General features: G+C 51.5%; 1 protein-coding gene across 2 annotated transcripts in view; it reads left to right on the forward strand.

Annotated features, from left to right (window-relative positions):
* ZNF131 (zinc finger protein 131) overlaps positions 1 to 14399 on the forward strand; it is a 65686-nt gene that overhangs the window by 27300 nt on the left and 23987 nt on the right. The window contains exons 5-6 of one of the 2 annotated variants that reach the window (XM_075342691.1): positions 11270 to 11624; positions 11727 to 11949. In XM_075342691.1, the coding sequence (XP_075198806.1) occupies positions 11270 to 11624; positions 11727 to 11949 (578 nt within the window). Of the gene's footprint in view, positions 1 to 11269; positions 11950 to 14399 lie in introns of both variants that reach the window. The other variant, XM_075342684.1, reaches the window with a different exon arrangement.

Below are 14399 nucleotides of genomic sequence, written 5' to 3' on the forward strand. Positions count from 1 at the left end.
TGAAGCTGCGTCTTCAAAAGACCGCAGGAGATGCTACCACGGAGTCAGCTTCCTCCGAGCTATCTAGCCACGCCAACCACCTCCTTGGTCGGTGGCAGGCTCTCTCCACTTGGCGACGTATGGTTCTACCACGTCTCCGTTCAGTGGGGGCGGGATCATATCTCCAATGGCTACAGGATGGATTTCTGTCCACCCGCCAAACAGATTTTTTTCTGTCACCTCCCGGCTCCAAGGCTGCCGCCTTCTCACAGGCCGTGGCATTTCTTGCAGGCCAATGGAGTAATTGTACCGGTTCTCGACTGGGAACGGTTCTGAGATTTTTGTTCAAATCTATTTCTAGTCCCCGAAGAGGGCGGTGCCTTCCGACCTAGATCTTTAGCTTTTTCAGCATGGTCAGGTGTGGCATTTTCACATGGAGCCTCGGTCTTGTTCCGTGTGTTTTTTTCACCGGATCAATCAAGAACCCAAGGAGATTCCCTAGCAGCCATCGGCATCAGAGATGCTTTTCGGCAGGGGTCAATCGCAGTTTCACACCAGCGTTGACTACGTTTTGCCATCGGAGTGGTCCAATTCGTGGCTCTTCCCTTGGGGTTAGCCACGGCCCCTCGAGTATTCTCATTGGGGCTGCTGTGATTAAGGTCCTGCACCCCTAGGGATTGGCAGTGATCGTTTGCCCTGGACGGCCTTCTTCTCGGGGCTTCATCCAGTGCAGACTCTTAGCAGAGTACTTCGCTTACTCTCGCCACTCTAACCTATTCGGGTGGCTTGTCATTCTGTTCAAGTCCACTCTGACTTCGAACCAGAGGTTCTCAGGGACGCAATTCGAGACTCTGTCGGCTCTTGTGAAGCTGCTCTTAGTCGATCAGTAGTCCCTCCGCTGGCGGTCGACGTCGTTCTATCAGACACCAAATACTGGTGCTGGTCAGACGGTGGCGTCAATGGAAGCGATTCCTTGCCCAGTTTCTCCTGCGTCCTCTGAGACTGGATGTTTTCCACTGTACACGCGAACTCCCTCCTTCCACGGGGTGGTGGCTTTGCCACTGACCAGGGGCTCGTTTTCAGTGGTGGTTTCGGCCTCTCTGTCTCAGGGACGCTCCTTCCTGGCCCCGTCCCGGGTGATCCTCACCAGGGTGCTGGTCTTTCCGCCTTGGGAGCAGTATATCTCCACCGTGGAGCGCAGGGCGCTTGGACTCTGTCCGCTCAGCCCTCTGGATCAATAGGCTGGAAATCAGAGCTCTTTTTCTAGCTCTCTACGCCTTCACCATCTGTTGGCGGCTAGGCACATTCGAGTCCAGTCGGAAAACGTGACAGCGTTTTCCTACATCGACTTCCAGGGCGGGACACTCAGCCGCCTGGCAATCTTGGCGCCTCAACATTCTTCAGTGGACAAGGGACTCCTAGTCCACCGTATCCGCAGCCCACATCCTAGATGTCAAAACTGCGAGGCAGACTATTTCAGCTGTCCAACCGTGGTCCACAATCCTCAGGTTTTGCGGTAGACACACTGGCTCATGTTTGATCCCAGCTTCGTCTCTACCTCTTGCCCAGAGTCCTGCGCAAGATCAGTAAAGGGGGCCGTCGGGTCATTCTCTTACTCCAGACTGACCCAGGCAGGCTTGGTACCCTGACCTGCTCCCTTTGTCCGTTAGGTTGCCATGGCATCTTCCGGACCGTCCAGACCTTTTCTCAAAAGGTCCGTTTTTTCCGTCAGAATTCTGGATTCTCAGATTGACGGCGTAGCTATTGAGTCCTGGATCTTGGCGACTTCTGGTATCCTTCCTGAAGTCATCTCCGCTATGACTCGAGCTCCAAAGTGTCCTTGGACCTTTTTAGCCTTGCCGACCCTCCTGTCCCTTCCACAGTCCGGTCTACAGCTAGGACTATCCCTCATTAAGGGACAGGTCTCGGCTCTGTCAGTATGTGCCAGCGGCGTATCGTCCGGCTGGCTCCGGTGCGCTCCTTTAAGGGCGCATCTCACATCATTCCGCCTTTCCGGCGGCCTATGGAGCCCTAGGACCTTAATCCGGTCCTCCCGGTTCCCGGAAACCCCCCTTTGCGCCTCTTAGGGAGGTTTCTTTGTTTCATATTTCACAGAAAGTAGTCTTTCTAGTGGCTATAATTTCCCGCCAGGGAGTTCTGGCGGCACTTTCTCTGAGTCACCCCCTTTTTGTTTTGGTCTTTTGCATCAAGACAAGGTGGTCTCCGTCCGACTCCGGACTTTTTTCCCTAAGGTGGTTACAGCTTCCACCTTATCCGGGGCAATTTTCCTGCCTTCCTTTTGTCCGGCTCCTGTTCATCGCTTTGAGGAAGCGTTGCATATCCTGGATCTGGTGCGGGCGCCCCGGATCTATGTGTCTCGCACCGCCGTTATTAGGCGGTGCACCTCTCTCTAGTACTGACTGCTAGTCAGCGTAGCGGTCTCTCGGCATCTAAGCCGACCCTGGTTCGTTGGCTTAGGTCGGCCATTTCCGAGGCCTACAAGTGTACTCAAGTGCCTTCCCTGCCGGGGATTAGAGCACATTTGATCAGACCTGTCGGTGCCTTTTGGGCTTTCACGCCAGGCTACGGCTCAGTAGGTCTGTCAGACTGCAGCTCGAATTAGTCTGCATACTTTTTCGAAGCTCTATCCAAGGCATGCTCTTGCTTTGGCAGACGCGGGTTTGGGCAGACGCATCTTTCAGGCGTCTGTCGCCCATTTGTGAAGTTGGGTTTGCCTGCTTCTCAGTTGTCTGTTTATTCCCACCCATGGACTGCTTTTGAACGTCCCATGGTCTGGGTCTCCCATAGGAACGATAAAGAAAAAGAGAATTTTGTTACTTACCGTAAATTCTTTTGCTTATAGTTCCGTCATGGGAGACCCAGCACCCTCCCTATTGCCTGTTGGCAGGTTTCTTGTTCCGTGTGTCTTCACCGGCTGTTATTGTTGTAGACAGAGGTTCCGGTTCTTCCGGATTTTACTCTGTCTCTTCTTGTGGGTGGATGTCCTCCTTCAGCTTTTGCACTAAACTGGCTAGGACTGGCTAGCAGGGGGTGTATATGCTAGGAGGGAGGAGCTACACGTTTTGAGTGTAGTAACTTTGTGTGTCCTCCGGAGACAGTAGCTATACACCCATGGTCTGGGTCTCCCATGACGGAACTATAAGAAAAAGAATTTACGGTAAGTAACAAAATTCTCTTTCTTTTTCGCTCCTAATTGGGAGACCCAGACAGTGGGTGTATAGCTACTGCCCTCTGGAGGCCGCACAAAGAACTACACTTAAAAGTGTAAGGCCCCTCCCCTTCTGGCTATACACCCTCCCGTAGGAGTACAGATTCCTCAGTTTTAGCTTTGTGCGCAAGGAGGTCAGACACGCACGCATAGCTCCATTGTTTTTAGTCAGCAGCAGCTGCTGACTATATCGGATGGAAGAAAAGAGGACACATATAGTGTCCCCAGCATGCTCCCTTCTCACCCCACTTATGTCGGAGGTGTTTGTAAGGTTGAGGTACCCATTGCGGGTACGGCGGCAGGAGCCCACATGCTGATTCCTTCCCCATCCCTTTTTACAGGGCTCTGGGTGAAGTGGGATTTACCGGTCTCCAGGCACTGAGACCGTGCTCCATCTACAGCCCCTGGAGAAGATGCTGGATGGAGCGGAGTACATCAGGGACATGGCCCTGCATCCTCAAGGTACTCTGTGTCCCCGTGCAGGCGCTCACACCGCAGCTTGCTGGGTGTTGTAGTGCGCCGGGGGACATCAGCGCTACGGCGCTTGTGCCAGGCCTCATTCAGCTTCGCTGAAGCAGGCACACTAGCGGGAAACGGTCGCGCCGGCCGCTGGGACTGCGGCGCGGCTGGCACTTGTGGTGCGCCGGGGACTTCAGCGCGGCCCGCGCTTTTACGGCGGCCGCGCTGATAACTCGAGTCCCCGGCTTTTGCGGCCTGCTTCCGTTCGTTCCCGCCCCCGGACCTGCCAGTCAGGAGAGGGGCGGGACGCTGGCCACGTCTAGGAACGGTCATGCCGGCCGCTGGGACTGCGGCGCGGCTGACACTTGTGGTGCGCCGGGGACTTCAGCGCGGCCCGCGCTTTTACGGCGGCCGCGCTGATAACTCGAGTCCCCGGCTTTTGCGGCCTGCTTCCGTTCGTTCCCGCCCCCAGACCTGCCAGTCAGGAGAGGGGCGGGACGCTGGCCAGTGCATCAGCGCTGAGGGCTGGAGTCGTTTTTACATACTCCAGCCCTCACAATCGGCACAGAGGGGACACTGTTCCCGCACTTTTGTTTGGGAACTCCCACGGACCGCCCCTCTCCACAGACGCCGGCAGCCATTCCTGCTGACACGCTGAGCTGCAGAGGGGAGCCGGGGAGACCCAGACAGGGAATCTGCAGCCTCTTACCCGCTATTCAGCGGGCGGTAAGCCCCCTCTTGTGCCAGTATTATTCTTAGTATTTTGTTTATACAAATACTTTGTATTGCATAGCGCTGGGCGCCCTTTGGCTATAGACTCTCTCACATTGCAGAGAGCCAGCAACATGTCGTCCGTAAAACGCAAGGGTGCCAAGGCACAGACATTATATGCTTCCTGCACCGCTTGTGGGACTTTTCTACCAGCAGGCTCCACGGACCCCCATTGTGTGCAGTGCTCGGCCCCTGCGGCGCTTGCACAGTCGGGACCTCTGCTGGACGTGACCCAGGGTGTACCACCTGTGAATGCTGTCCAGGTGACAGGAACTGAGTTTGCAGCTTTTGCTGACAGAATGTCTCTCACTATGTCACAAATTCTTGACACATTGCGAGCTAGGCCTGTACTTCAGGCCACGGACACTGTGCAATCATTGCCCCCTGGTCCCCCTCAGCTCCAAGCTCCGGGACGGGCATATACACCTCAGGGTGAAGACTCTGACTCGGACGATGGCCCCGGGCAGCCTAAGCGGGCTCGCTATGACGGGCCTTCACATTCATCTCAATGGTCAGAATCCCAGCGAGATGAATCTATGGGTGATGAGGCGGACGTAACTGATCAGGATTCTGATCCTGGGACCGCTCTCAATCTAGATACACCAGATGGTGACGCCATAGTTAATGATCTTATATTTAACATCAATAAGATGTTAAATATTTCCCCACCAGCTCCTCTTGTGGAGGAGTCAGCTTCGCAGCACGAGAGAATCCATTTCAGATACCCTAAGCGTACTTTAAGCACTTTTCTGGACCACGCTGACTTTAGAGACGCAATCCAGAAACCCCACGCTTATCCTGAAAGGCGTTTTCCTAAACGGCTTAAAGATACACGCTATCCTTTTCCCCCTGAGGTGGTCAAGGGTTGGACCCAGTGTCCAAAAGTGGATCCTCCAATTTCCAGGCTTGCAGCTAGATCCTTGGTTGCAGTTGAAGATGGAGCGGCACTTAAAGATGCCACTGACAGGCAGATGGAGCTCTGGCTGAAATCCATCTATGAAGCGATTGGAGCGTCATTAGCGCCTTCTTTTGCGGCCGTATGGGCACTCCAAGCTATCTCAGCCGGGCTTGCGCGAGTTGACTCCGTCACACGTGCATGTGCCCCGCAGGTAGCACCATTGACCTCGCAAATGGCGGCATTCGCGTCGTACGCGATTAATGCTGTTCTTGACGCTACAAGCCGCACGGCAGTGGCGTCAGCCAACTCCGTTGTTTTGCGTAGGGCCCTGTGGTTGAGACATTGGAAAGCAGATTCTCATTCCAAGAAGTGCTTAACCAATTTGCCTTTTTCTCGTGACCGATTGTTTGGAGAGCGTTTGGATGAAATCATCAAACACTCCAAGGGTAAGGACTCATCCTTACCGCAACACAGACAAAACAAACCCCAACAAAGGAAGGGTCAGTCTGGTTATCGGTCCTTTCGAGGACCGGGCAGGTCCCAATTCGCCTCGTCAAAAAAGACTCAAAAGGACCAGAGACGCTCAGATTCTTGGAGGTCTCAGTCACGCCCAAAAAGGACAGCCGGAGGAACCGTTGCCAAGACTGCGTCCTCCTGACTTGCGGTCTCCGATTCCCACACCCGCGGTCGGTGGGAGGCTTTCCCACTTTGGCGACATCTGGCTGTCACACGTCAAAGACCGTTGGGTGAGGGATATTCTGTCTCACGGGTACAGGATAGAGTTCAGTTCTCGTCCGCCAACTCGTTTCTTCAGAACTTCTCCACCACCAGACCGAGCCGATGCTCTGTTGCAGGCGGTGGCCGCTCTAAGGGCGGAAGGAGTGGTGACCTCCGTCCCGCTTCAGGAACAAGGTCACGGTTTTTACTCCAATCTGTTTGTGGTCCCAAAAAAGGACGGATCGTATCGGCCCGTCCTGGATCTAAAGTTGCTCAACAGACACGTAAAAGTCAGGAGGTTCCGGATGGAATCCCTACGCTCCGTCATAGCCTCAATGTCTCAAGGAGATTTTCTAGCATCAATAGATATCAAGGATGCGTATCTCCACGTGCCGATCGCACCAGAGCATCAGCGTTTCCTACGCTTCGTCATACACGACGAACACCTACAGTTCGTAGCGTTACCTTTCGGTCTGGCAACAGCCCCCCGGGTCTTCACCAAGGTCATGGCAGCAGTAGTAGCTGTTCTGCACTCGCAGGGTCACTCGGTCATCCCGTATCTAGACGACCTGCTTATAAAGGCACCCTCTCAAGAGGCATGCCAACACAGTCTGAAGGTGGCACTAGACACTCTCCAGAGTTTCGGGTGGATTATCAACTTTCCAAAGTCTCATCTAACCCCGACCCAATCTCTGATTTATCTTGGCATGGAGTTTCATACTCTATCAGCGATAGTGAAGCTTCCACTGGACAAGCAGTGCTCGCTACGGACTGGAGTGCAATCTCTCCTTCAGAGCCAGTCGCACTCACTGAGGCGCCTCATGCATTTCCTAGGAAAGATGGTAGCAGCAATGGAGGCAGTCCCGTTCGCGCAGTTTCATCTGCGCCCTCTACAATGGGACATCCTACGCCAATGGGACGGGAAATCGACGTCCCTCGACAGGACTGTCTCCCTCTCTCAGACTGCCAAGGACTCTCTCCGTTGGTGGCTTCTCCCCAACTCATTGTCACAGGGAAAGTCGTTCCTTCCCCCGTCCTGGGCAGTGGTCACGACGGATGCGAGCCTATCAGGGTGGGGAGCGGTGTATCTCCACCACAGGGCTCAGGGGATGTGGACTCTGGAAGAGTCCACCCTGCAGATCAATGTTCTGGAAATCAGAGCAATCTATCTTGCCCTGCGAGCCTTCCAACAATGGCTGGAAGGCAAGCAGATTCGGATTCAGTCGGACAATTCTACGGCGGTGGCTTACATCAACCACCAAGGGGGAACACGCAGTCGCCAAGCTTTTCAAGAAGTCCAACGGATTTTGACGTGGGTGGAAAGCAGAGCGTCCACCATATCCGCAGTTCACATCCCAGGCGTGGAAAACTGGGAAGCAGACTTTCTCAGTCGCCAGGGCATGGACGCAGGAGAATGGTCACTTCACCCGGACGTGTTTCAGCAGATCTGTTGCCGCTGGGGGACGCCGGACGTCGATCTGATGGCGTCACGGCACAACAACAAGGTCCCAGTTTTCATGGCACGGTCTCACGATCACCGAGCACTGGCGGCAGACGCCTTGGTTCAGGATTGGTCGCAATTCCGACTCCCCTATGTGTTCCCACCTCTAGCATTGTTACCCAGAGTTCTCCGGAAAATCAGGTCCGACTGCCATCGAGCCATACTCGTCGCTCCAGATTGGCCAAGAAGGTCGTGGTACCCGGATCTGTGGCATCTCACGGTAGGCCAACCGTGGACACTACCAGACCGTCCAGATTTGCTGTCTCAAGGGCCGTTTTTCCATCTGAATTCTGCGGCCCTGAACCTGACTGTGTGGCCATTGAGTCCTGGATCCTAGCGGCCTCAGGTTTATCTCAGGAGGTTGTTGCCACAATGAGACAGGCTAGAAAACCATCCTCAGCTAAGATCTATCACAGAACGTGGAAGATATTCTTAGCGTGGTGCTTGGCTCAAGGGTTTTCTCCCTGGCCATTTGCATTGCCAATTTTTCTTTCCTTCCTGCAGTCTGGGTTGGAAAAAGGTTTGTCGCTTAGCTCTCTTAAGGGTCAAGTCTCCGCGCTATCCGTATTCTTTCAGAAGCGCTTGGCACAGCTTTCTAAAGTACGCACGTTTCTCCAAGGAGTTTGTCATATCGTTCCTCCTTACAGACGGCCATTGGAACCCTGGGATCTGAACAAGGTTCTCATTGCTCTCCAGAAGCCGCCTTTCGAGCCTTTGAAAGAGGTTCCCCTTTCTCGGCTTTCACAAAAGGTAGTTTTTCTTGTGGCGGTCACGTCTCTTCGAAGAGTGTCCGAGCTAGCGGCGTTATCTTGCAAATCTCCCTTCCTGGTGTTTCACCAAGACAAGGTAGTACTGCGTCCAATTCCAGAGTTTTCTCCCAAGGTGGTTTCTTCCTTTCATCTCAATCAGGATATCACCTTACCATCTTTGTGTCCGCATCCAGTTCACCAATTTGAAAAGGGTTTACATCTGTTGGACCTGGTGAGAGCACTCAGGATTTACATTTCTCGCACGGCGGCTCTACGCCGTTCGGATGCGCTCTTTGTCCTAGTCGCTGGTCAGCATAAGGGATCGCAAGCTTCCAAATCCACCCTGGCGCGGTGGATCAAGGAACCAATTCTTCACACATACCGTTCTGCTGGGCTTCCGATTCCATCTGGACTGAAGGCCCATTCTACCAGAGCCGTGGGTGCGTCCTGGGCATTACGGCATCAGGCTACGGCTCAGCAAGTGTGCCAGGCGGCTACCTGGTCGAGTCTGCACACGTTTACCAAACACTATCAAGTGCATACCTACGCTTCGGCAGATGCCAGCCTAGGTAGACAGGTCCTTCAGGCGGCGGTGGCCCACCTGTAGGAAGAGGCTGTCTGACAGCCCGTTCATGTGGTATCTTTTTACCCACCCAGGGACTGCTTTTGGACGTCCCACTGTCTGGGTCTCCCAATTAGGAGCGAAAAAGAAGAAGGGAATTTTGTTTACTTACCGTAAATTCCTTTTCTTCTAGCTCCAATTGGGAGACCCAGCACCCGCCCTATTTGTTCTTAGGGTTTCGTTTTTTCGGGTGCACATGTTGTTCATGTTATTTCTTAAGTTCTCCGATCGTGTTATCGGATTGAATTTGTTTTTGAAACTGTTATTGGCTTTCCTCCTTCTTGCTTTGGTACTAAAACTGAGGAATCTGTACTCCTACGGGAGGGTGTATAGCCAGAAGGGGAGGGGCCTTACACTTTTAAGTGTAGTTCTTTGTGCGGCCTCCAGAGGGCAGTAGCTATACACCCACTGTCTGGGTCTCCCAATTGGAGCTAGAAGAAAAGGAATTTACGGTAAGTAAACAAAATTCCCTTCTTTTTGCTCGTACAGCAAAGCTTTATCATAAACCGAGTTACAAATTTTCAGCAAGCTTTGCTCGTTAAGCGGAATACTCGCTAACTGAGGTTCCACTGTATTCTTGTTAGACAGCTTATAGCAGTAATAATAAAAACCCCAATAGTTCACATGTCCAGTAATCATCAATTAGAACGGATCCTGCAGAGATCCGTGTGCAACAAAGTTCTGCAAACGCAACTTTTTTTTTTTTGTCCGCTTTGAAATAATCGATCTATGCAGGACCCCTTTTTTTTTTTTTTTTTTTATAAACAATGGAGGCTATGAAAAATGGAACCATTAACTGATTGCTATTCATCTTCTGTTTTTCTTTTATTTGGAAAGGATCAATTTTTTTGCTTTCTGGATCCGTTTGAAATGGAAGAACAATGGCAATCAGTTAATGGATCCGATTTCCATAGACTCCAATGTTAAAAAAACGGATCCTGCAGAAATTAGTTATTTCAAAACGGACAAGAAAGTTGTGTTTTCCGAACTTTTTTGCCAACAGATTACTGCTGGATCCCTTCTGATGATTACTGACATGTGAACAGAGCCAGACTTATTGGCGCTTTTTTGGCTGAACGCCCCTCCCCTCATCCGCTCCCTCCAGCTGTGTATATCCCATAGTCACACACAGTTTAGTATAGTAAACTGTTTTATATTATTATTTATTTTGAGCCAACCAAGTGAATGCTCAGTGCAGGTGGTAAAATCACACAGGCAATAAATATTTAAAGGGAATCTGTAATCAGAAAATGATATATGATTACCTTTTTTTAATTTTTTATTTATAATTTTTTATAATGCTTTTCTGTTTTTGTTTTTTTGTTTTACAATTTTCCATATCACTATCTTTATGGGAAAAAAAATACCGAGACAGTGTAATATTTGATGTCATTTTGTTATCCTTGTCTTTTATGGTTGTAAAAAAGGAAAATTTCAATAAAACATAAAGTTGGGGGGGAAAATAACAAAAACAGAAATCTTACAAGCTTCTGACTAAGGGCTAGGACACACGCCGAGTAATACGGAGTGAGTGGAATGCGATAAAAAAAAAAAAAATCGCATTCCACCTGGACCAATGTTACTCTATGGAGCGGGGTTCTTTCTTTTTTTTTTTTTTTTTCCTCAACCCTAATCGGACCGAGAAAACAGTCGTAGAATGCTGCGGGTGGAATGTGATCCTGTTTCACTTGGACCCATTCAAGTCTATGTGGGCAAGAGAAACATCGCACTGCACTCACATTACACCGGAGTGCAACGCGATTCTCGCATCAGCCAGCAATAGAGGAGATAAATCCCTCCCTCTCCTCCTCCGCGCTGGCCCTCCCCTCCGCAGCACCGCCCCCCCCACCTTCGGAGCGCTGTCGCATGACACTCGGCTCCCGCTGTGCTGCGAGTGTGAGCAGAGTGTCATGCCAGCACTCGCACTAATCCCTGTGTGGCTTCAGCCTAAAATGGATAGTAGGCTCACATTTTCTGTTCTGTACTATTCGCAATGTCACAGCTCTCCTTCTCCCCCTTCCTTCACAGTGACCATGGCTCATATTACAGCAAGTAGAAATCAGTGAGTTAGAGCCAGGGCATGTGGCTGCTGTACAGCACGGGAAGTATGAGTCTAGTATTGGCCCTAGTGCTGTTCTGCGCTGCTGCGTCCTCTTCTGCCTAGACACTAGAGGCGCTAGCACCGACACCAGCATAGCAAGTAATGTATAGTACTGTACACTTATAATTTTTGCTTTTGTTTTTCCTGGGATGACCCCTATAAATAATTGTTAGATCACATCCATGTCCTCATGCAGTTTTTTAAACCTTACCAGCATTTATTGAGTCTGTATGTGTTTGCTAGGAACAAAGAAACCGTAGTAATCCAAGAAAAGCCAGAACAAGAAAAGGTTCTTAAAAGATGGAAAATTTCGGAAACCAGCAATGTCATCACAGAAAACCTGCCCATTTCGGATGGCGGCCCGGTGGAGATTGAGGTAGAGATCACTGAAGGAACCATCGAGTTAGACGAGAACGTGGAGACTCTGGAGGCCGTGACTTCCCCGGCACCGGCTGTGAAGTACGTCCAGAGCGCCGCCATGTCGGACGACTCCGCACTCGCTCTTCTAGCAGACATTACCAGTAAATACCGCCAAGGCGAGCGAAAGCGGCAGCGTCAAGAAGACAGCGCCAACGAAAGCGACACTGCGGGCAAACAGGTAGAAGGCATTGAGGTTATGGAGGTTCATCTGTCACATGTCAGCAACATGTTCCATTGTCAGAAATGTAATCGTTCATTTAAATTGTTTTACCATTTAAAGGAGCACGTGAAATCACACTCCGCTGACAATTATAAGTGTGAGATATGCAATAAAAGCTACGTACGCGAGATCGCGTGGAAACAGCACCTCACCTGTTACCATCCGGAAGAAAGCGGCGGCGGCAAAAGGCCGAAACCTGGCAAAAAAATCCACGTTTGTCAGTACTGCGATAAACAGTTTGATCACTTTGGACATTTTAAAGAACATCTAAGGAAACACACAGGTAATATATTGCCCATATGTGCACATGCGCTGCGCGAGCCAGCAGGGGGCAGCAGCTGCTGCAGAATTGCTTGTTGATGTCCTGGCTGTATCCGTGGTTTGCACAGCAGTTTTCTGCTTGCTCTACGTATGGCTAAGGCTTTGTGCACATGATGAGTTATTTTTTTTTAGACGTCAGCAGAACTGCAGAGTTTTCCAAGGTGAAAATGTTTCAGGAAAAAAATGGCCGTCATTTTCCTAAAACATCTTCGCTGGCATTTTTTTTTCCACTTTCTAATTTGCTTTGTAGATCCAAGTACATACCGTATTTTTCATTTTATAAGATGCACTGGATTATAAGATGCACCCCAAATTTAGAGGTGGAAAATAGGAAAAGATAATTTTTAATGTTAAAATGAGGGTTTGTCTTATAATCCTAGTGTGTCTAATTCCTAATGATCACCAGAGCGAGCGGCGGTGGTGGAGCGGCTCAGGAAGGTCACAAGAGGCAGGGTCAGAGATGCTGCAGGCTCAGAGGAGGGGGTGTCGCGGCTCAGGAGAGTCAGCAAGTTCGGGGGTGTCGCAGTGGTGGTGGGCGCCATTGATCTGCCGGCGAGCTGTGGGGATGTCACTGCAGTGCAGCGACTCAGGAGGGTGACAGGACTGGGTGTTTCGGTAGCAGGTGCCATTGATCTGTCGGCGGGCTGCAAGGGTGTCACTGATCTATCGGCAGGCTGCGGGGGTGTCACGGCTGTGGGCGTCACTTATCTGTCGGCGGGCTGCAGCGGTTTTGCGGCCGTGGACGCCATTGATCTGTCGGCGAGCTGTGGCGGTGTCGCTGATCTGTCGGCAGGCTGCGGGGGTGTCACGGCTGTGGGCGTCACTGATCTGTCGGTGGGCTGCAGCGGTTTTGCGGCCGTGGACGCCATTGATCTGTCGGCGAGCTGTGGCGGTGTCGCTGATCTGTCGGCAGGCTGCGGGGGTGTTATTGCAGTGGAGCGACTCAGGAGGGTCACAGGACGAGGTGTCTCGGCAGCAGGTGCCATTGATCTGACTGCGGGCTCCATTGAATCGCCTGCGGTTGTCGAGATTGACTTCTGGAAAATGGCTGCAGAGGCGGCATGTGCACAGATAGGACTTTGTGGCCATTTTATTGAAGTCCATCGCGTCAATCTATGCACGTGCCACTTCCACAACCATTTCTTGAAGTCCATCTCGTCAACCGAGGGCAGTGCACCTGCAGACACCCCGTCCTCTGATCCTCCTGAGCCTTTTCCACTGCTCCTCCGGGCCTTCAGTATCGTCAACCCTGCCTCCTATGTCCCTGCTTCACCACTGTCACCCCGGTAAGCCATATCTGGATTGTAAGACGCACCCCCATTTTACCCTCAGATTTGGGGGGAAAAATTGCATCTTATAATCCAGAAAATACAGTCGTGCAGAAGGCATCCAAAGTCTGAACATATTCCGTCTTTAGCTGCTTCAGGGTTTTTGACCTTTAGAGAAGTACCATTAGATGGAACGTGTGCACAGTAATGTCGTTTTCACACTGCTGTGCATTATGTTAATTTCTTCATCGTTCCTTATGGGAGACCCAAACCATGGGTGTATAGCTTCTGCCTCCGGAGGACACACAAAGTACTACACTCAAACGTGTAGCTCCTCCCTCCTAGCATATACACCCCCTGGTAGCCAGTCCTAGCCAGTTTCAATGCTTTGTGTTCAGGAGGTCACACACACATGCATTCTCTGATTTTTGATTTTTGATTTTTTGGATTTCAAAGTTTTGGAAGAAAAGCGGGTCCCATCTGGACTCCCGGCATGTCCCTTCTCACCCCACTGTGTCGGCGGTGCTGTTAAGGTTGACTTTACAAGGCTGGAGCCTTCACATGCCGCGCTCCTTCGCCATCCCTTGGGGCCCTGGCTTGAAGTGGGAGCCATCACGGTTCTCACTGCTTTGCAGGAGACCGGTCTCCATCCGCAGCCCTGTTCAGGATCCTGTCGGACGGAGCGTTTAACCCCCCCCCAGGGACCTTGCACCTGCGTCTCAAAAGCTAAGTATGAGACGTTTTTACCACAGAAAGTGGTCTTTCCAGGGTTCCCTGTACTTTATTTATTGGGGGGAGTGTATTCTATGTCTGGGGTAACATTTCCGGCCGGTTCTCCAGTTTTCACTGGAGAACCGCGCCGATGGTGCCTGCACGCTGACCGCATGTTTAAATCTAGGCCCCGGCTTCGCCTGAGGCTTACTTTCGGTTTCACTCCCCCTGCATGTCAGTCATGCAGAGGGACGGTGTGGCTCCGCCCAGCGGCTGTTCAGCACAGGGAAGGGACACTCCTCACTGAGGAAAGATTCCCTCCCCTGTATGCCTCATTTGCCCGCTCTCAGAGTAGGCCCCGCCCCCTCTCCTCGCTCCGGTCGCCATTTTCTCAGCGTTCTCCGTGTCTGCATAGGCACAGAGATACTACATT

This window comes from Anomaloglossus baeobatrachus, chromosome 1 (assembly GCF_048569485.1).
Source record: "Anomaloglossus baeobatrachus isolate aAnoBae1 chromosome 1, aAnoBae1.hap1, whole genome shotgun sequence".
NCBI classification, from domain to species: domain Eukaryota; kingdom Metazoa; phylum Chordata; class Amphibia; order Anura; family Aromobatidae; genus Anomaloglossus; species Anomaloglossus baeobatrachus.